This window comes from Hylobates moloch, unplaced genomic scaffold, assembly GCF_009828535.3.
Source record: "Hylobates moloch isolate HMO894 unplaced genomic scaffold, HMol_V3 SCAFFOLD_2, whole genome shotgun sequence".
Classification (NCBI taxonomy): Eukaryota; Metazoa; Chordata; class Mammalia; order Primates; family Hylobatidae; genus Hylobates; species Hylobates moloch.
Window position 1 is genome coordinate 13741354 of NW_026652277.1, and position 20738 is coordinate 13762091.

Consider the following 20738-nt stretch of genomic DNA (forward strand, 5'->3'; position numbering starts at 1 on the left):
TGACATTTTCATTTCACAGGGCTGTCTTGCCTTGGAGTGTGTTAACAACTACACACAAATCATTTCTTCTTTGTTATTCTGGGACCCACTGAGATGAGACTGGACCTCTGGTCACTGTCAGGGGTGAGGGTGGCAGTGGAGACTTGCTGGTGAGCCCTACGTGTTGTTTTTTTTTTTGACTGGAGTGTAACTTTCATCTCTTTCTTTTTGTGACTTTTTAAAGAATCATTCTAATTGATTTATGCTAGGCCTTTAAATATGTTTACTAATATGTATACTGCATTTACTTTGTACCAAGTGCTTCATTAGGTTTTTGATGCAATGCTTATGATAGCACCAAAAAAGTAGGTACTATTTTTTATTTATATATATTCTGTTTTTTTTTTTTTTTTTGAGCTGGCGTCTCACTCTTGTCACCCAGGCTGGAGTGCAATGGTGCAATCTTGGCTCACTGCAACCTCTGCCTCCCAGGTTCAAGTGATTCTCCTGCCTCAGCGTTCTGAGTAACTGGGATTACAGGTGTGCACCACCATGCCTAGCTAATTTTTGTATTTTTAGTAGAGACAGCGTTTCACTGTTTTGGCCAGGCTGGTCTCGAACTCCTGACCTCAGGTGATCCACCCGCCTTGGCCTCCCAAAGTGCTGGGGTTACAGGCGTGAGCCACCGCACCCAGCCAGTACTATATTCGTTTTGCAGATTAGAATACTGAAGCTTAGAGGAGTTAAGACATTTGTTTCATGTCATATAGAAGATAAATAGCAAAGACAGAACTTAAACATAGGTCATTACAGCTGGCCTTTTTTTCACCAGGAAATAAGGAACACTCTTTGAGAAGGAAGACCCCTTGGGGGACTTGGAAGACAACACAAATAGACAAACAGGCACCATATACATAGTTTTCTCCATACTTTGATCAAACTCATCTTTTTGAAAACCTTAACGATAGACTGATGTAGTGTGAGACAAAGAAATAATTAGAAGTAGTAACTCCTCTAATGAGAGCCATGCCAGACATTGATGTGAAATTGGCAAGCCTGTTGCAGTTGTCTGTGACTCTTGATTGAAGCCGGTACACCCTTGACTGTCTAGTCTACATGTCTGCCTTTTTTCCCCTCTTCTCCATTAGGATGGATGAAAATTATAACCTCTTTCCTCACGGAGTCAATTTCCAAGATGCCATCTTCCCAGACACTCAAGAGAACAGAAGGATGTTTTCTAGCCTTTTCCAGTTTTCAAACTGTTCCCAAGGGCAGCAGCTGGCGACTTCCTCCAGTGACTGGGAAATCCAGGAAGACGATAGGGTAAGAATCAGCTAAATCCTGTGCCACAGCAAATCAATAGTGTAGCTATACGTTGTGTGAATTTTGTGACCAAAGGAGTCAAGAATACTCTTCCAAAAGCCCAGATCAGAGAGTATTATTGTACACCCTCTTTCTCTCCTACTATCCCTCCTTACCTCCCAGCTGTTAAGAAAGACCATTCATAAACTTTGGATCCCTGAAGCTTTACTGTTGGATCAGGAGTTCTTCCCAAAGTATGAGAACAAGATGAGATGAAGGTTGGCATGCTGAGCCTCAGTTTCCTCTTCTGTAGAACAGGGACAGTAGCGGCTTGTCCAGCCTGCAGCCCAGGACAGTTTGAATGTGGCCCAACACAAATTTGTAAACTTTCTTAGAACATGACAAGATTTTTTTGCAATTTTTTTTTGCTTATCAACTATCGTTAGTGTATTTTATGTGTGGCCCGAGACAATTCTTCTTCCAATGGAGCCCAAAAGATTGGACACCCTGATCTATGTCAGAGGGCTAATGCAATATGATTTAAATATGTAAAAACTATAATTATGTAAATCCATTAGCATAATGCTTGAAAGAGTAAGTGCTCAATACATGTGAGCTGTTACGACTGTTCCTGACTGTATGATTGTTATCGACAGCATAGGGCTCTAAGAAATTGTCTTAGAGGAAAGGAAAAGTGCTGAGGGAAGTGAAATGAGATTTGCTATCATAGCTACCACTTCTGTGATTCTTAACTATAGTTGGTAAGACATAGAGGTGCAGGATGGCCAAGGTGGTTGCAAAATGTAAGGGTCGGGATTGTAAGGGTTGGGAATGAAAATATAAAAGAGTCTTCCGATCTCGGCCAAATGCCAGAGTTGGAGGAAAATTTTGATGATCATCACTCTTCCAAAGCAATGGGCATTGCCACAACCAAGTTGGGATGATAGTGGGGGCCAGGCCAGTCTAGGCCTCTGGGGCAGTGACCCATCTCTTCCTAGTCCCCTATTGAAGACATCTTTAGGTCAATGTGACACACTGCTGGAGAGAGAGTTCTGATGTGGGTATCAGATGGAATAAGGACTTTTTTTTTTTTTTTTTCCATTAATGAACCCATTTGTGCATGTTAAGAGACTCCCTCCTTTCCACCCATCAAGAAAGGTTTGAGGGAAGTGTCCTTCTCTTGTCTGGTGGGATGGCCTAGGGTAGCTGCCTTGTTCTTCCGAATCCCCTTATTGTCTTTTTTATTTTGTTTTCCTTCCAACTTTTATTTTAGGTTCAGGGGGTACGTGTGTAGGTTTGTGACATGGGTAAATTGCATGCCACTGGGGTTTTGTATGCCAATCATTTCACACCCAGGTAGTGAGCACAGTACCTGAGAGGTAGTTTTTCCATCCTCACCCTCCTCCCACCCTGCACCCTCAAGTAGACCCCGGTGTCTATTGTTGCCATCTTTGTATCCATGTGTACTCAATGTTTAGCTCCCATTATAAGTGAGAACATGCAGTGTTTGGGTTTCTGTTCCTGCATTCATTTGCTTAGGATAATGGCCCCCAGCTGCATCCATGTCTGCAAAGGACAGGATTCAAACCCCCTTCAAAGGGAGATTCAAAGGGAGCTTTGCCCAGGGCTCCCTGGACCCTGGAGGCCTTCTTCATGCTCTTGCACAGAAGCTATTCCTGTGAAAGGCAGGTACGCCCAACTAAGGGAAAGGATTTATTCTTCTTTGACATATGCCTGTAATCCCAGCACCTTGGGAGGCCGAGGTGGGTGGATCACCTGAGGTCAGGAGTTCGAGACCAGGCTGGCCAACATGGCGAAACTCTGTCTCTACTAAAAATACAAAAATTAGCTGGGCAGGGTGGTGCATGCCTCTAATCCCAGCTACTCAGGAGGCTGAGGCAGGAAAATTGCTTGAACTCAGGAGGTGGAGGTTGCAGTGAGCCGAGATCACACCATTGCACTCCAGCCTGGGTGACAGAGTGAGAGTCCGTCTCAAACAAACAAACATTCCTCAGCTCTGCCCTAGACTCAGCAGTCTAGACTTTCTAACCCCTCCCTGATGGTTAGAAAGTTAGAACTTTCTGAACCCTTGTCATGTATTTTGCTCCCAGTGTGGTTCCAAGCACCTGTTTTTATTCTTCCTTTTCTCCTTCTTAATCTTTACTGTTGCCTACTCCATATTGAGTTGGACCCAGCAAGTCTAAGCCTGAGCATCCCAAGCCCAAGTCATACTTAATTTCTTCCAAGCGAAGGCTTTTTAGGCTTGGCCCTTTCGTTCTCCATCTTATGGCAGCTTTGCTTATATGACTATATAATAGATTTATGTCAAGAGATTAGATATTATTCTGAAAATACTTGAATAGGTTAGCCCTTAAAATCTTAAGCTACATAACTTTTTAGCACTATGGTCACAAAATCTAGCTACTAACATTTTTCTGGAATTAGATTTTTCCATCATTTGGGAAAAACAAAGAACAATAGGACCGTGGAGAATTGTTTCAGCGTGAAGGCAGATCTATTTCTGTTGATCAGATGTTGATCTTGGGGGAGAATTCCTTTTCCCTTTCGCTTGAATCACCCTGGCCTCTTAGATAACAAAGTGTGGGAGCATTCCAGGCTCGGAGGAAAAGTGGAAACTTGAGGTGAGGAAGATAATTATTTCACTTTGCTGAGCTGCTGTGGAGCAGAATTTAGTTCAATTTGGGGGACCCTGTACGTTTCCAGACCTTTGCTTGTGCCATTTTTACTCCCTACCCACTTTGAAAGGGACCACATCAAAGCTGCATAAAATTAGCCCATTATGGGCTGATCGCAGTGGCTCGTGCCTGTAATCCCAGCACATTGGGAGGCTGAGGTGGGCTGATCACTTGAGGTCAGGAGTTTGAGATCAGCCTGGCCAACATGGTGAAACTTTATCTCTACTAAAAATACAAAAATTAACTGAGGATGGTGGTACGTGCCTGTAATCCCAGCCACTTGGGATGTTGAGGCAGGAGAATCGTTTGATCTTGGGAGGCAGAGGTCGCAGTGAGCAGAGATCTCACCACTGCACTCCAGTCTGGGCAGCAGACCAAGACTCTCTCAAAACAAAGCAAACCAAGAAAAATTAGCCCATTAGTTTAAAACTTAATTTGAAATTAAAATTCCATTGACTTTTTAAAGTTTTCTAATGCTCCCTAAGATATTTTTACTTACCCTGGAGTGATTAAAATAGTTGTGAATTATTGACTACTACCTGCTTCTTTTTTTCTTTTTTTCTTTTGAGATGGAGTCTCACTCTGTAGACCAGGCTGGAGTGCAATGGCATGATCTTGGCTCACTGCAATCCCCACCTCCAGGGTCAAGTGATTCTCCTGCCTCAGCCTCCCAAGTAGTTGGGATTACAGGTGTGTGCCATCACACCTGGCTAATTTTTGTATTTTTAGTAGAGAGGGGGTTTCACCATGTTGGCTTGGCTGGTCTTGAACTCCTGACCTCAGATGATCCACCTGCCTCAGCCTCCCAAAGTGCTGGGATTACAGGCATGAGCCACCATGCCCGGCCTACTTGCTGCTTTTTTCTTAAAAAACAAACAAACAAACAAAAACTTTAAGCATTTCTTTTTCTGTGGGAAGGTAAGCATCAAATTATCCTACCCAGGATAAACACACCATGTTATGTCAGAAGCAGTCAACATTGTTCCTTAACCTTAGGAGGGGGTTAGAATTGCTGTTATGATCACCCTTTTATTCCAGTAAGAATAGATGTTAGACTTTTGTTAATCAGAACACACTAACACTCCGCATATTCTAAGAGCAGTTATGAAGGGCCTGGGACTTTGCTTAGGAGACTTTCTTGTATTATGTGCCGAGTCTTTGATTACAGACCCTGCAGGCATCCCATGTGCTCCTGGACTTTCTAGGTGCTGGTTTTTGGTTTTTGTTTTTTTTTGTTTTGTTTTGTTGTTTTGAGACGGAGTGTCGCTCTGTTGCACAGGTTGGAGTGCAGTGGTGCAATCTCGGCTCACTGCAGCCTCTGTCTCCCAGGTTCAAGTGATTCTCCTACCTCAGCCTCCCAAGTAGCTGGGATTACAGGCACCTACCACCATGCCCAGCTAATTTTTGTATTTTTTGTAGAGATGGGGTTTCACCATGTTGGCCAGGCTGGTCTTGATCTCCCAGCCTCAAGTGATCCTCCTGCCTTGGCCTCCCAAAATTCTGGGATTACAGGCGTGAGCTACCACGCCCCACCTCTAGATGCTGTTGATGCTGCTGTTCTTTAAGCTTCCATTCAGCTTGGACAGCGGATCTGGACTGTAGTTATGAAGGGCACATTTCATTCTCTTCCCTGATAGTTCTCACTTTCTCTCTGTTGGAGGATCCGGGACTCTAGAGTCGATTTGGAGGGTAGGAGATGGAAGAGGAGGAAAAGCTTATGGAGAGATACTTTTGTAAAGCATATGCAGGGTGACATTCAACTCAGTCCTTGGGAGCAAAGTCCTCCCACACTCTGGTTCCTTTCCAGCACCTCTCCATCTTCAAATATCTCACCCACACATTAGTAAATAGCAACGGGATCTTTCTTTCAAAAGCTGCCAAGATGTCAGCAGTGTTAGTACGTGTTCACCGCCTCTCTGGTTCGGTGTCATGGTGTTAATAGGACTTGGGGGATATCTTTGGCACGTCGGAACATCCACCAGATTTACTGGCAGATTTCTTTCCACACCAGCCAAGGACATTTTTCCTTCCTCATTTCTGTCTTGCTGGACAAGTGCAACAGTCAAAACAAAATTTGGATATTTTTCCCTCTCTTGCCGGTACTGTCCCCTAGGACCAAGACCCAGACTGACCCATACTTATGTCAGTCTGTCATAAAATGTCATGGGATTGAAAGAAAATCTGTAGAGATCTTGCTATCATGTTCTTCTTCCTTCTTTTGGAGTTGGGAAGGATGATAGGGGTGTTACCCTTCTCTAAGCTGCCTTCAAAGGACTGTCAACTTGTAATCAGAAGATCTCAGTCAGCTCTGCCATTTCCAGAGGAATGACCATGGGCAGATGCCCTAACTTCCCACAACTTCAGTTTTCCCTTCTATAAAATAGAGCCTAGAACAGATAAACTGTCTCAGGGTGTTGTAAGGACCTAATTAGAATATACCTTTGAAAACACTTTCTAGAGTGATGCAAGGGCTGATTACTGAAAGCTGATTATTCTCAAGTATTGCTTTAAAAACCACATTAAAAAAGAATTTGAAAAGCTGCCTGCTGCTGTCCGGGGGGTCCCGAAACATCCCATGGAGGAGTGGCAACATCAGTAGTGACAGGGGTTTGTGCTGGAGATGGGAACAGATGGAAGGGAAGCTATCTTCTGCACTTTTTTCATTCAACAGAATTGATTGGGTTCTGTGCAAGGATGACATTTAAAAATGTAGAGTATTGAATTATCAACAGGTAACACACTCACGTGGGTTCTCTACTACCTCTGACACCCATCCACCCAGTCCCCACACACCCTCCAAATAAGTAGCCACTGTTACTAGTTTCTTGTATAAACAGTCAGTGATGTTTTAAAAATCCTTATTTCAATCAGTTCTAGGGAAAAGGTTGTGTTTGGTTGCATGAATAAATTCTTCAATGGTGATTTCTGAGATTTTGGTGCACCCATCACGTAAGCAGTGTACACTGTACCCAGTGTGTAGTCTTTTATCCCTCACCATCTCCCACTCTTTTCACCGAGTCCCCAGAGTCCATTCTTAATCTCATGCCTTTGTGTCCCCATAGCTTAGATCCCATTTATGAGTGAGAACATAAAATGTTTGGTTTTCCATTCCTGAGTTACTTCATTTAGAATAATGGTCTCCAATTCCATCCAGATCTCTGCGAATGCCATTATTTCATTCCTTTTTATGGCTGAGTAGTATTCCATGACATATATAAACTATATTTTCTTTATCTCAATGGAGTTATTTTTTTGTTTTGTTTTGTTTTGTTTCTTTTGAGATGGATCCTTGGTCTGCTGCCCAGGCTGGAGTGCAGTGGCGCAATCTCAGCTCACTGCAACCTCCGCCTCCCTGGTTCAAGCGGTTCTCGTGTCTCAGCTCCCTGAGTAGCTGGGACTACAGGTGCCCGGCACCACGGCAAGCTGATTTTTGTATTTTTAGAAGAGATGGTGTTTCACCGTGTTGGCCAGGCTGGTCTGAAACTCCTGACCTCAAGTGATCTACCCACCTCAGCCTCCCAAAATGCTGGGATTATAGGTGTGAGCCACCGCAGTTGGTCCTCAATGGAGTTTTTGTTTTTGAATCCAAGTATGTGTTATTACCACCGTCTTTGACACAAATGGCAACACACTGTGTATGCTTCACTACACCTTGCTTAATTCATGAGTAGATCTGGGAGATCTTTCCATGTGCATGGCCTGAGGGCCAGACTGGGTGAGAAAAAAAGATAAGAAAGAGACAGAAACCAAGGCCTTTGTCCATAATCAGGGATTTCTCCTGGAGTTTTTGCTGCACAGCTCCATGATTCAGCCCCCTTTGGGTCAGATCCCCCCATTACTTCTAATTGTTTAGTGTTCAGAGTTCAGGTAGGTAGGGTTTCAGAGTTTTAAAAACTATATGCAGAGATTTCAGTTAAAATCAGTGGGAATCATAGGCTATGGTCGGCTTGCTTCATCTTGATTGGCGCTGGAGTTGACATTTCTATCTGACTGGATCCATTAAGAACGTGTGTTCAAAGCCAGGATTGGTGGTTGAAGCCTGTAATCCCAGCAGTTTGGGGGGCTGAGGCGGGCAGATCACTTAAGGTCAGGAGTTTGAGACCAGCCTCGCCAACATGGTGATACAATATGGTGAAACCCCGTCTCCACTAAACATACAAAAATTAGCCAGGCATGGTGGCACATGCTTGTAATCCCAGCTATTTGGGAGGCTGAGGCAGGAGGATCGCTTGAACCTGGGAGGCAAAGGTTGCAGTGATCTGAGATCATGCCACTGCACTCCGGTTTGGGCAACAGAGCAAGACTCCCTCTCAAGGAAAACAAAACAAAACAAAACAACAACAAAAAAACATATGTTCAAGCTTTGGTGGAATATATAGCACGGAGGGAAAAAATGAACAGTATTTATTTGTTGATGATCAAAAGCAAATAGGAATGGGACAGGATCTGTAGTTTCTAAAGCGAGGTTTGAACCCCAAATAGACTAAAAATCAGGTAGAACTCATTTCATTCACATTTTTCAGAAAGGGCTCTAGAACAATTTAAAGGTATCCCCACAAGTGTGCTGAGATCCTCAAGTTTAACAGATCATTTGGTCAAAAACAAAGATACCCATTCCTTAGAGATGGAGAAGTGTAGCTTATTGTCAACAAGTATTTGAGCATCTGTTAAGTATCTCTGTTTCTTTATTCTTCTTTGATACTGCACCCAAACTCAAAAGTGGTAGTATCTTAAAAATGTGTTATAATGTAGAATCTGAAACCGTATCAATGAACTTTCTGTATTCCTTCACGAAAATACATTGGCCTGTCTTGTACTTTGAATGGATTTCTTACTCATGCATGATTTCATAACATGATGCATTGACCATTTGGAAAATAGTAGTTTTACCATGTTATGCAGATCTTCCAAATGTGGTGAGATTTAATGATACAATATAAAAATCATATTTGTTAATACCACTATTGATCTGATGAGAGAAAGCCTAAGTATTGGGAAGCTGTCAAACTCACAGTGGCAACTTTCCTAAAATTCTAATTTTTGCTTGAGAGCTCACACCCAGTCACTCACTGGCAAGCAATACGGTCAGTTGTTTTCTTTGAAGTGACAAGCTTACTTTATTCACCTTCAAGAAAATGTCTATCAAATACCCAAATCTGAATAAATATAGTTGGTCCTTCATTTCATTCTTTCAAGTAAAAATAGTGTTTCATGAAGAAAGCCACGAGTTCAGCTCAGAACTCGAGACAACCATCATACTTTGCTATGCAGAGGGGCTTTATGTGTGTACTTCATTTCTTCACACTTGCATGTATTAACAATGTGTATGCAAGGGTCAGGATTTAATAATTTTTACTGCTTCAGTGAAGACTTTTTTTTTTTTTTTTTTTTTTTGAGACAGAGTCTCACTGTTTCACCCAGGCTGGAGTGCAGTAGTGGCACTATCTTGGCTCACTGCAAGCTCCGCCTCCCGGGTTCAAACCATTCTCCTGCCTCAGCCTCCCGAGTAGCTGGGACTACAGGTGCCCGCCACCACGCCCGGCTAATTTTTTGTATTTTTAGTAGAGATGGGGTTTCACTGTGTTAGCCAGGCTGGTCTCTATCTCCTGACCTCGTGATCTGCCCACCTCGGCCTCCCAAAGTGCTGGTATTACAGGCGTGAGCCACTGAGCCCAGCCCAGTGAAGATATTCTTAAATTAAACTGGCATTTTTTTTTTTCTGCTTGCACATGGCACTGAAGAATACAATGACTGCTAGAATCGTCTGGTCCCACTGTCTTGATTTGCGCTATGAGGCTGGCAGTTTAACTTGCCTTGCTGTTGCACCAGCAGCGCAAATGACGAACAGTGAAAAAGACAAATAAATAACATCTTAGTAGTATTCTGAAAATAGTTTTGATCTCATGGACTGCCTAAAAGGGTGCTGGGGCCAGGTGCAGTGGCTCACGCCTGTAATCCCAACACTTTGGGAGAGCGAGGTGGGCTGATCACTTGAGATCAGGAATTCAAGACCAGCCTGGCCAACATGGTGAAACCCTGTCTCTACCTAAAATTCAAAAATTAGCCAGGTGTGGTGGCACATGCCTATAATCCCAACTACTGAGGAGGCTGAGGCGTGAGAGTCACTTGAACCCGGGAGGCAGAGGTTGCAGTGAGCTGAGATCGTGCCATTGCACTCCAGCTTGGGTGACAGAGAGAGACTTTGTCTAAATAAGTAAGTAAGTAAAATGAATGAATGAATGAATGAATGAATGAATGAATGAATGGGTCCTGGGGCCCCCTAGGATTCTGCAGACTTTGGGAACTGCTGCTCTGGACTAAGTCAGTGATGGACAATGATAGAAGAGAGGTATTGACTGAGCCGAGGGCTTAAGGAATGGGGGATTTAATGGTCTGAGTGCCGGGAGGTGTGTGACCTCAGTATGTGGCCCAGAATTTCAGGAGAGCTTGAGTGAACATTGAGCTTGGAATGATTTCAGGAGCTGGGCTTCTAGCCTTGCTGAATAATGGGCAGCTGCATGGGCAGGGTTGGGCCAGATTGTAGGGGGCTGTGAAAACCTTTGTAAAGATTCCAGGGCTGAGACTCAGGAGACCCTGGATCGAGGGGCTCTATCTGGACTTTGGAGAGTGACTAAGCATGTACTGTTTTCAGAAAGCTTTGAGCTATTTATCATCATGCTACTCCCTGCCTTCTAGGTGAAGGCTATTAACGTATTCTGATTGTCATTACTCGGCCACTTGATTGGCCAAATAGAGCCAAAGCTGTGAAGTAGGTAGGATGGTGGTCTTTTTAATTTATTCATTTGTACCTTCATTCTACATATATTTACTAAACACCTACGGTGTGTCACTGGGAATACAAAAGGGAACAGGAGAAAAGAGCTCCAGGCCCTCCTTGAACCTACATGGTAGTGGGATGAGGGAGACACAGTCACTACATCAATGAATGTATCAGTCCATAGGAAAAATATCAGATAATGATAGGTGTTTGGCCAAGAATTAAAAGAGGGTAGGCTGGGCACGGTGGCTCATGCCTGTAATCCTGACATTTCGGGAGGCTGAGGTGGGCAGATCACTTCAGGTCAGGAGTTCAAGACCAGCCTAGCCAACATGGTGAAACTCTGTCTCTACTAAAAATACAAAAATTAGCCGGGCATAGTGGCACATACCTATAATCCCAGCTACTTGGGAGGCTGAGGCAGGAGAATTGCTTAAACCTTGGAGGCAGAGATTGCGGTGAGCTGAGATTGCACCACTGCACTCCAGCCTGGGTGACAAGAGTGAGACTCTGTCTCAAAAAAAAAAAAAAAAAGTAGTAGGAACTGGAAGCCACTTCAGGTTGAAGAGATGACTTTTAAACTGAAATCTGAAGGACACAGAACCAGCCATACAAAGATCAGGCAGAAAAGCATGCCAGGCAGACCAAGAAGCCATTGCAATTGGCCCCAAGGTGAAAACAGCTTGGCCTTCTTGAGGGGTGGAAAAATAGGAATGAGCGTTGGTGGTGGGGAGAGAATGGAACAAGCTGGGTTTGGAGAGGTGAGTGTGGGCTGGATCATGTGGACATTTCTGAGCAAGTGGGGGAAGATGAGATCTTTGTGCTTTGGGGAGCCATTGAACAGCGTGGTGAGATCTGATGAGCCTTTCAGAGAAAGAACACTCTGGCAGCTGAGTGAACCACAGATTGCTGAGGGGCAAAAGCAGAAGCAGGGAGACCAATTGGGAAACCACTGGAACTGTCTAGGTGAGACTGGAGGCTTGGACTAGTGGGTAGCAGTGGCTCTGGGAAGAAATGGCTGGCTCTGGGATATGTCTGGAAGGGGCGCTCTCCTGTGTTCTTCCCATTTGTCCTTGATCACAGACCACTGCTGTCCCTACTTTTTAAGACATTTGCTCTGTGTCATCTTCCTCCAGCGCCTCGACCACCTCCCGCAGGCCAATGTCATGCTTTGTGCTGCAAAATATTACACTTCCTTTGGGAATATTTGTACCTGAATTAATAACATACCTAGGTGAAAATAGTTTTAAGGCAGAAATTTGTATCTCGATAGATGCAAGAATAGAGACGTCCTTGATAGGTTTTAAAACAGAGTTCTGGGTTCTAACTGGATGTCACTTGACCATTCTGAACTTAGTTTCTTTATCTGTAAAATTGGTTATAATACACCTACTGTGGTTTATCCATAGCACTGTAATAATAATAAAAAAGGTAACATACTAATAAGGACAGAGTATTGGTTATGTGTGAGGCGTTATGTTACAGCTCTCATATCCCCGTATATCCCATAAGATCTCAAGCCAGATGGGCGTTTATTCCATCCACAAGGAAAATCCTTCCTACGTGCTTAGCACTGTGTCATGGGTTATGGAGAATGCAGTGGAAGAATTAGACCTGGTCTCTGAAGTCAAGTGATGAGATACAATTAACCCACATGAAAGATGGGTACTCCTGCTGGGCCACAGGAAATGGGAGGATTTGGTGGAGGTGAGAGACGATGAATTTAGACAGGGGAGGGATGTGTGCAGGTGCTGGGGTGAGCCAGCACACAGCAGAGGACAGGGCTGCATACCAGGGAATGGAGGGCTGATGAGGGTACATGGGTCAGTGGACCTACATTGGGAGTTCCTGGCTTGTTTTTGAGTGTAGGCAGTTCACACTCAAAGAAGATTGCCCTCCAGCAAGGAGGGGTCAGGATTTGTGACTATACTGTGTATGGTGTATCATTTCTTTCTTTTTTGTTTTGCCATCACATCAAAGTTTTATTGAAACACAGTTATTACTCTTAAACAGGGACAAATGCTATATTATTGTTACATTTTTAGTTTCCTGTTTTACAGGGATTACTTTTTTGTTTTTGTTTTTGGTTTTGGTTTTTTTTTTTTTTTTTGAGACAGTGTCTTGCTCTGTCGCCCAGGCTGGAGTGCAGTGGCACGATCTCGGCTCACTGCAAGCTCCGCCTCCCAGGTTAACGCCATTCTTTTGCCTCAGCCTCCCGAGTAGCTGGGACTACAGGTGTCCGCCACCACGCCCGGCTAATTTTTTGTATTTTTAGTGGAGATGGGGTTTCACTGTGTTAGCTAGAATGGTCTCGATCTCCTGACCTTGTGATCTATCCACCTTGGCCTCCCAAAGTGCTGGGATTACAGGTGTGAGCCACCATGCCCAGCCTACAGGGATTACTTTTTTAAAAAAATTCATTTTATTTTGGAATAATCTTAGATTCACAGGCAGTTGCAAAGAAATGTACAGACAGGTCCCAGGCACCCCTCACTCCTTGTCCCCTACTGTTAATATGTTGTATAACTGTAGTGCAATATCAAAACCAGGCAATGGCACTGATGAAATCTGCAGAGTTTATTCAGATGTTAGTATTCAATCATTACACAGGCACTCATTTGTGTACATGTGTAAAACTCTGTGCAAGTTTATTACGTGTATCTTACTGTAAAATGTACAAAAGTAATTACTTTTAATGGCAAAAATGGCAAAAACAGCAATTACTTTTTGCACCAACCTAATAGTTACACAGACAGTCAGTTATGTACATGTGTAAAACTTGAGGCCAGGTGCGGTGGCTCACGCCTGTAATCGCAGCACTTTGGGAGGCTGAGGTGAGTGGATCACAGGGTCAGGAAACTGAGACCATCCTGGCTAACATGGCGAAAACCCGTCTCTACTAAAAAATACAAAAACCATTAGCTGGGCGTGGTGGCGGGCGCCTGTAGTCCCAGTTACTCGGGAGGCTGAAGCAGGAGAATGGCGTGAACCTGGGAGGCGGAGCTTGCAGTGAGTCGAGATCATGCCACTGCACTCCAGCCTGGGCAACAGAGCAAGACTCCATCTCAAAAAAAAAAAACTTGATGCAATTTTATCACGTGTTATCTTCCAGTAACCCCACCACAGTTAAGATACAGAACTGTCCCATCACCAAGTGGCTTCTTCCTGCTACCCCTTTTAAGCCACCGTTCCCCTCACCCATCCCCAAACTCTGGCAACCCTTAATCTTTTCTCCATATCTATAATTTTATTTTGGGTGTTATGTACATATAATCACACTATATGTGCCTTTGGAGATTATCTTTTTTCATTCAACATAATTTCCTTGAGATTAATCCAAGTTACTGGATTCTCTTTCATTGCTGAGTAGTATTCCATGGTGTAGATGCACCGCTGATTATGAGTCGCCCACTGAAAGACATTATGGTAACTTCCAGTTTTCAGCTATCAAGAATAAAGTTGTGGTGAACATTCACGTACAGGGTGTTGTGTAGGCATAAGTTTTCACTTCTCTGTTATAAATGCGCAAGAGTCCCATTGCTGGGTTGTATGGTAAGTCAATTTTTAGTGTTAAAAGAAACTCCAAAATTTATTTTCCAAAGGTCCTGTACCATTTATATTTCCACCAGCAATGGATAAAGCATCCAGTTCCCTGCCTCATTGCCAGCATTCGGTGTAATTATTATTTCTTATTCTAGCTGTTTTGATAGGTGTGTAGTGCTATCTCATTATGGTTTTAAGGTTTTGCTTTTTAAAAAATTAAGATATGATTTATATGCCACAAACTCACCCTGGATGAGAGTAGATTTCATGTGTTCTTTACCATAATTAAAAAAAAATCTATAGCTTTAAAAGTTTTTGGGTAGAGTAAAAAAAATCTATAGCTGTGAATAGCGTAAACAGTTGAGTCTCCAACTGTACAATTAAGTGGTTTTCAGTATATCCACATATATGCATAACTGCCACCACTTTTAGTTTCAGAACATTTTATAACCCCCAAAAGAAACCCCAGATCCATTTTACTGATCAATCTCAATTCTTTGCTTCTTCCAAGCCCCAGCAATTGCTAGTCTCTTTCTGTCTCTATGGCTTTGCCTACTCTGGACATCTCATATACAGAAAATTTTGTAAGATTTGTCTGTCTCAGGCTAGTCTCGCTTAGCATAATGTTTTCAAAGCTTCGTTCATATTGTAGTATGAATCAGTACTTTGTTCTTTTTTATGGGTGAATAATATTTCATGATATGGCGCTATCACATTTTGTTTATTCATTCCGCAGTTGGATGTTTGGTTTGTTTCCAGTCTTGCCTGTTACAAATAATGCTGCTATGAACAGGTTTTTGTACGGATGTAAGCTTTCATTTTTCATGGGTGTATAACTAGGAGTGGAATTGCTGGGTCAGATGGTAACTATGTTTAGCCTTTGCAGGAGCAGCCAGACTGTTTTCCAAAGCAGCTGCACCATTTTACTTGCCCACCAGCGGTGTATGAGGGTTGCAGTTTCTTTACGTCTTCACTAGTAGTTGTTATTGTCTATCTTAATGATTTTAGTCATCCTAGTGGGAGGCAAGTGGTATCACATCGTGGTTTTGATTGGTATTTCCCTAATGACTAGTGATGTTGAGCATCTTTAGAGTGCTTATTGGGCATTTGTGCAGTTTCCTCTTGGGAGAAATGTCTATTCAAGTCCTTTGCCCATTTTTTAACTAGGTTGTCTTTTTATTGTTGAGTTGTAATAGTTCCCTATTTATTATGGATACTAAACCCTTATCACATGTATGATTTATATACATTTTCTCCTGTTGTGTGTGCTGTATTTTCACTGTGGGTTTTTTGTTTGTTTGTTTTTTGAGACAGAGTCTCGCTCTGTCACCCAGGCTAGAGTGCGGTGGCACGATCTTGGCTCACTGCAGCCTCTGCCTCCCGGGGTCAAGTGATTCTCCCACCTGAGTCTCCCAAGTAGCTGAGATTACAGGCTTGCACCACCACGCCCAGCTAACTTTTGTATTTTTAGTAGAGACAGGGTTTCACCATGTTGGCCAGGATGGTCTCCAACTCCTGACCTCAAGTGATCTGCCCACCTCAGCCTCCCAAAGTGCTGGGATTATAGGCATGAGCCATTGCGCCCAGCCTCAGTGTGGTTTTAATTTGCATTTCCCTCATGGCTAATGATGTCAATCATCTTTTCATCTGCACATTTACCATCTGTCCGGCCTCTTTGGTAAAATCTTCATATCTTTTGCCCGTTTTTTTTTTGCCATTTCTTTTTATTAGAGCTACCACTGTAAACATTCCCTTTATAGTATGTTGAAAGTTTTTTTTTTTTTTTTTGAGACAGGGTTTCACTCCCATAAGCCAGGCGGGAGTGCAGTCGTGCACTCTTGGCTTACTACAACCTCAACCTCCCAGGCTCAAATGATCCTCCTGCCTCAGCCTCCTGAGTAACTAGGACTACAGATGCATGCCACCACCCTGCTAATTTTTGTATTTTTAGTAGAGACGAGGTTTCACCATGTTGCCCAGGCTGGTCTCGAACTTCTTACCTCAAGTGATCTGCTCTGCTCAGCTTCCAAAAGTGCTGGGATTATAGGCATGAGCCACCACTCCCTGCCTTTTCAAATTCTTCTTTGCATCAGTGTTAAGATGGATTAGAGACACAACTGTTATGCTACTCATAGCTATAGATTCTTTTTAATTCTACCCCAAAACTTTTAGAGCTATAGATTTTATATATATATACTATTTATTTATTTATTTATTTTTTGAGACAGCCATCACCCAGGGTGGAGTGTAGTGGCATGACTTTGGCTCACTGAAACCTCCACCTTCCAGGTTTAAGCAATTCTTGTGCCTCAGCCTGTTGAGCAGCTGGGATTACAGGCACTTGCCACCATGCTCAGCTAACTTTTGTATTTTTAGTGGAGATGGGTTTCACGATGTTGGCCAGGCTGGTCTCAAACCCCTGACCTCAAGTGATCTGCCCACCTTGGCCACCCAAAGTGCTGTTATTAAAGGCGTGAGCCATTGTGCCCTGCCTAGAGGTATAGTTTTTTTTTTTTTTTTTTTTTTTTTTTGAGACAGAGTCTTGCTCTGTCACCCAGGCTGGAGTGCAATGGCGCAATCTTGGTCACTGCATCCTCCACCTCCTGGGTTCAAGCGATTCTCCTGCCTCAGCCTCCTGAGTAGCTGGGATTACAGGTGCATGCCACCACACCCAGCTAATTTTTGTATTTTTAGTAGAGATGGGATTTCACCATGTTGGTCAGGCTGGTCTCAAACTCCTGACCTCAAATGATCCACCCATCATGGCCTCCCCAAGTGTTGGGATTACTGGCGTGAGCCACTGCACCCGACTGATTTTTTTTTTTTTAATTATGGTAAAAAACATATAATATGAAATCTACTCTTAACAAAATCTACAGTATTGTTAACTGTGTGTACACTGTTGTATAGCAGATTTCTAGAACTTTTTCGTCTTGCATGACTGAAACTCTATTTTGTTGCCCTTTCCCCACTGAGTCCTGACCTCTCCAGCCCCTGGCAAATACCATTCTTTCTGTTTCTGTGAGTTTCACTGCCTGAGATCCCTTATATAAGTGGAATCATGCAGTATGTGTCTGTGACTGGCTCATTTCACTTAGCTTAATGTCCTCAAGGGTCCTCCATGTTGCAGCGTGTGACCATGGCTGTTGACTTTGATTGGTGGTAGCTCACTTCTTTTTTTTTTTTTTTTAAGACAGAGTCTCGCTCTGTCACCCAGGCTGGAGTGCAGTGACATGATCTCGGCTCACTGCAACCTCCGCCTCCCGAGTTCAAGCAATTCTCCTGCCTCAGCCTCTGAGTAGCTGGGACTATAGGCACGTGCCACCACACCCAGCTAATTTTTGTATTTTTAGTAGAGACGGGGTTTCACCGTGTTGGCCAGGATGGTCTTGATTTCTTGACCTTGTGATCTGCCTGCCTTGGCCTCCTAAAGTGCTGAGATTACAGGTATGAGCCACTATGCCTGGCCGCTCATTCTCATTTTTAACTCATGGATAATCATGTGGTGTCACCATGACTCACTTTCTCCATCATAATTCATAGGGGATGGAATTTGGCAGTAACTAAAGTCAGAGCTTTTTAAATAACTGGGACTCTTCCCATGGACTATTTCATAGATGCCCTCAGTAATAGCACCTGTGCCAAAAAGTCAGCAGTCAGCAGAAAGTTCTCACCCTGCCTGGTTGAAGAGGCTTCACTGGCCTCATTTCTTCCTCAATTTTTATCACTTTTCTTGAAGCCAGGAGTTCAAGACCAGCCGGGGCAACATAGCAAGGCCCTGTCTCTTAAAAAAAAAAAGGTCTGATCTTCCATAAAGGGTCTCCTCTCCCCCAAAGAGAGACTCCTCAAGCCAGCCTTCCGTAACCGATGCTAGGGTCATTATTATGGAAATGTGCCACAGTACTAGAAGCAATGCTTGAGAGAAAGCGTTCAGAGTGTCTTGCAGTCTAGGAGATAGAAGATTCTGAGTTCTGTTTCCAAAGTCCCCTGCAGCTGTTTGCTTTGTTGAATCCTCTCTCGGTGTCTTGCCCCCATGCAGACGTGGGGTCTGAATATGTAGACTGTCTTTCCAGGGTCTATGCAAAGAAGAATGACAGGCTCGTAGGATCTCTGGCCATAAAGCTGTGGTTTTAAATAGGAAATGATCATTTATCTCCCCGCTGTGTTGGAAGCAGAAAGTTTGCTACTATCTGAGCTCTCCGGGAGGACCTCTTAGCTCATGCAGACTTCTCCGGGGAAGAGGACAGTATCTTTGCTTACCGCCTTTCTTCCTCCACCCACTCCTCCCTGTCTGCCCTGTGTTTCTGCCTCATCCCATCCATCACAGACACCAGCAGATTCAGCTCTCCCCTTTCTCAGCTTGCACGGAGGTTTTACAGACCCTTGGGGACATTTCTGGGGACTGATGGCTGTGGTTAGAATAAGCACAGCCTGTGAATCTTGGGCTGGAGAGGATCTCCTCCTGTCTTCCCCATGCTATTTTGGTTCTCACTGGACAGACCCTCAGGGATGCTGTCAAGCTTCAGTTCCCCTGGCTGGTTCTCTTCTTTCTTTTAGTTAAATCAGCTGTGACACCTGGCAGAGCCATGCTTCCCCCAGGGGTCTAAGCAAACCCAGATGCTTTTGGCAGTTTCCAGGGACTCGGGGCCTCAGAGATCACCCGATACACTTGAGGCCAGTCTGTTTGCTTTGCAGAGACACAGGATGAAGAATGTCAGGACTGAAAGGGACCCAGGAGGTTATCTAGTCCAACCCTTTCATGTAACATCACAAAAGAATCTCCTAGGAAAGTTAGGACGTACTCATAGCGACAACTATTAGCACATAGCCTAGTGATGCTGTTTTGACCTTAAATGCAATAATCATCATTTCAGTGATTAAACTATTAAGGCTATCAGTAGAAACTAGCATAGGGCTTCAAAAGTGCACAGGCCTGTGCCCTTTGCCACAGCTTTGTAGTAAAGCAAAACTGTCCTACTGAAGGTCAGCTGAAGTGAACAAATCAATCCGTATCATTAACCAAAAAGCAACTGAGGCAGGTGTCTCAGTCAATAGCGGTTTATTTAGCCAAAGTTTGAGGATGCACCAGGGAAAACACAAGTCACCAGAGCATCTGTGTTTGACCTGTGCTTTTCCAAAGAGGGTTTTGGGGGCCAGGTGTGGTGACTCGTGCTTGTAATCTTAGCATTTTGGGAGGCCAAGGTAGGAGGATCACTTGAGCCCAGGAGTTTGAGACGAGCATAGGAAACACAGCAAGACCCTGTCTCTACTAAAAATATAAAAATCAGCCAGGCATGGTTGTGTATGCCTGTGGCCCCAGACTCTTTGGAGGCTGAGGCGAGAGGATCACTTGAGCCAAGGAGGCCGAGGCTGCAGTGAGCTGTGATCATGCCACTGCACTCCAGCCTGGGTGACAGAGTGACACCTTGCCTCAAAACCAAAAACAAAAACAGAGGATTTGGGGAACTTCTGTATTTGAAAGGGAAAGAACAAGCAGGAGGGGAAAAAAAGAAAGAGTAGGCAGCGAGCGCTTAATGATTAACACTCAGTAAATTGACATCATTCATGTGAAAAGTCAGTGATGCATTTGTCGGAGTGTAGGCAGAAGGATGATTTCTGGTCTTGCCCTTGTCCTGTTCCTGTGAAGATAAGTTGGTAATTGACATTGTCAGGGTGAGATTCAACAGAACTCAGTTTTAGGGCTAGTTTATAGAGAGGGATATGTATCCTGAAAGAGTTAGGGGCTCACGAGGAATTTCCTTGTGATCAATTTGTGAGGAGGCCATCTGGGGAGATATGTGACCTTCTGTCAACGTGGGAGCCTGGCTTATGAATGAGGCAATGACACAGGGTTGTGAAATGACAGCTCTTATTTGGGAACAAAAGGAAGGCGGTGTCGTGTGACTCAGTTCCCAAGATGACCTTTCCTTTTGGCATAATGAGTGTGGGGTCCTGAGATTGCATTTACTTTCACAAAACAGCACACACATTAAAAAATGAATGAAGAACATTCTTACATGGTACCAGATAGTAACTTGTTAGGTCCTTTCTAAATTACTTACCTGCTCTAAGGAAAGGGTCATCTTTCCATTTCCTTATTCTGAGGCTGGAGAGAAGGGTGGATTCCTCAGTTTTCAGGGAGATGGTGGTCATCGTGTTTGCAGACTAGGTTGGCTCTCTGGGTGTGGTCCAACTTTCTTTCTGACTGCCGTCCTCTCTGGGTCTCCCTGCAGACCCCAGGTTGGCCGCCTGCCTTTCTGCTTTCTCTGGCCTTATCTCTCTCTCTCTCTCTGTCTCTCTCTGGTTCCATTCTCCAGGCCCCACAGATTTCTTTGCTTCCTGAATACTCCCCTGACCGTGTCATGTAACCCCAAGGTTCTGCTAAACAGTCAAAGCTCATTCCATTGGATAATTCGAGTTAAAGTGTAAAAGGAGGCTAG

At 43.9% G+C, this 20738-nt stretch overlaps 1 protein-coding gene across 5 annotated transcripts in view; it reads left to right on the forward strand.

The window, feature by feature from the left end:
* CCDC3 (coiled-coil domain containing 3) overlaps nucleotides 1-20738 on the forward strand; it is a 197329-nt gene that overhangs the window by 91584 nt on the left and 85007 nt on the right. For all 5 annotated transcript variants that reach the window (XM_058431848.1, XM_058431850.1, XM_058431852.1 and 2 more), the window contains one exon: nucleotides 1128-1302. In XM_058431848.1, the coding sequence (XP_058287831.1) occupies nucleotides 1129-1302 (174 nt within the window). In that variant the 5' untranslated portion in view covers nucleotide 1128. The remainder of the gene's footprint in view (nucleotides 1-1127; nucleotides 1303-20738) is intronic.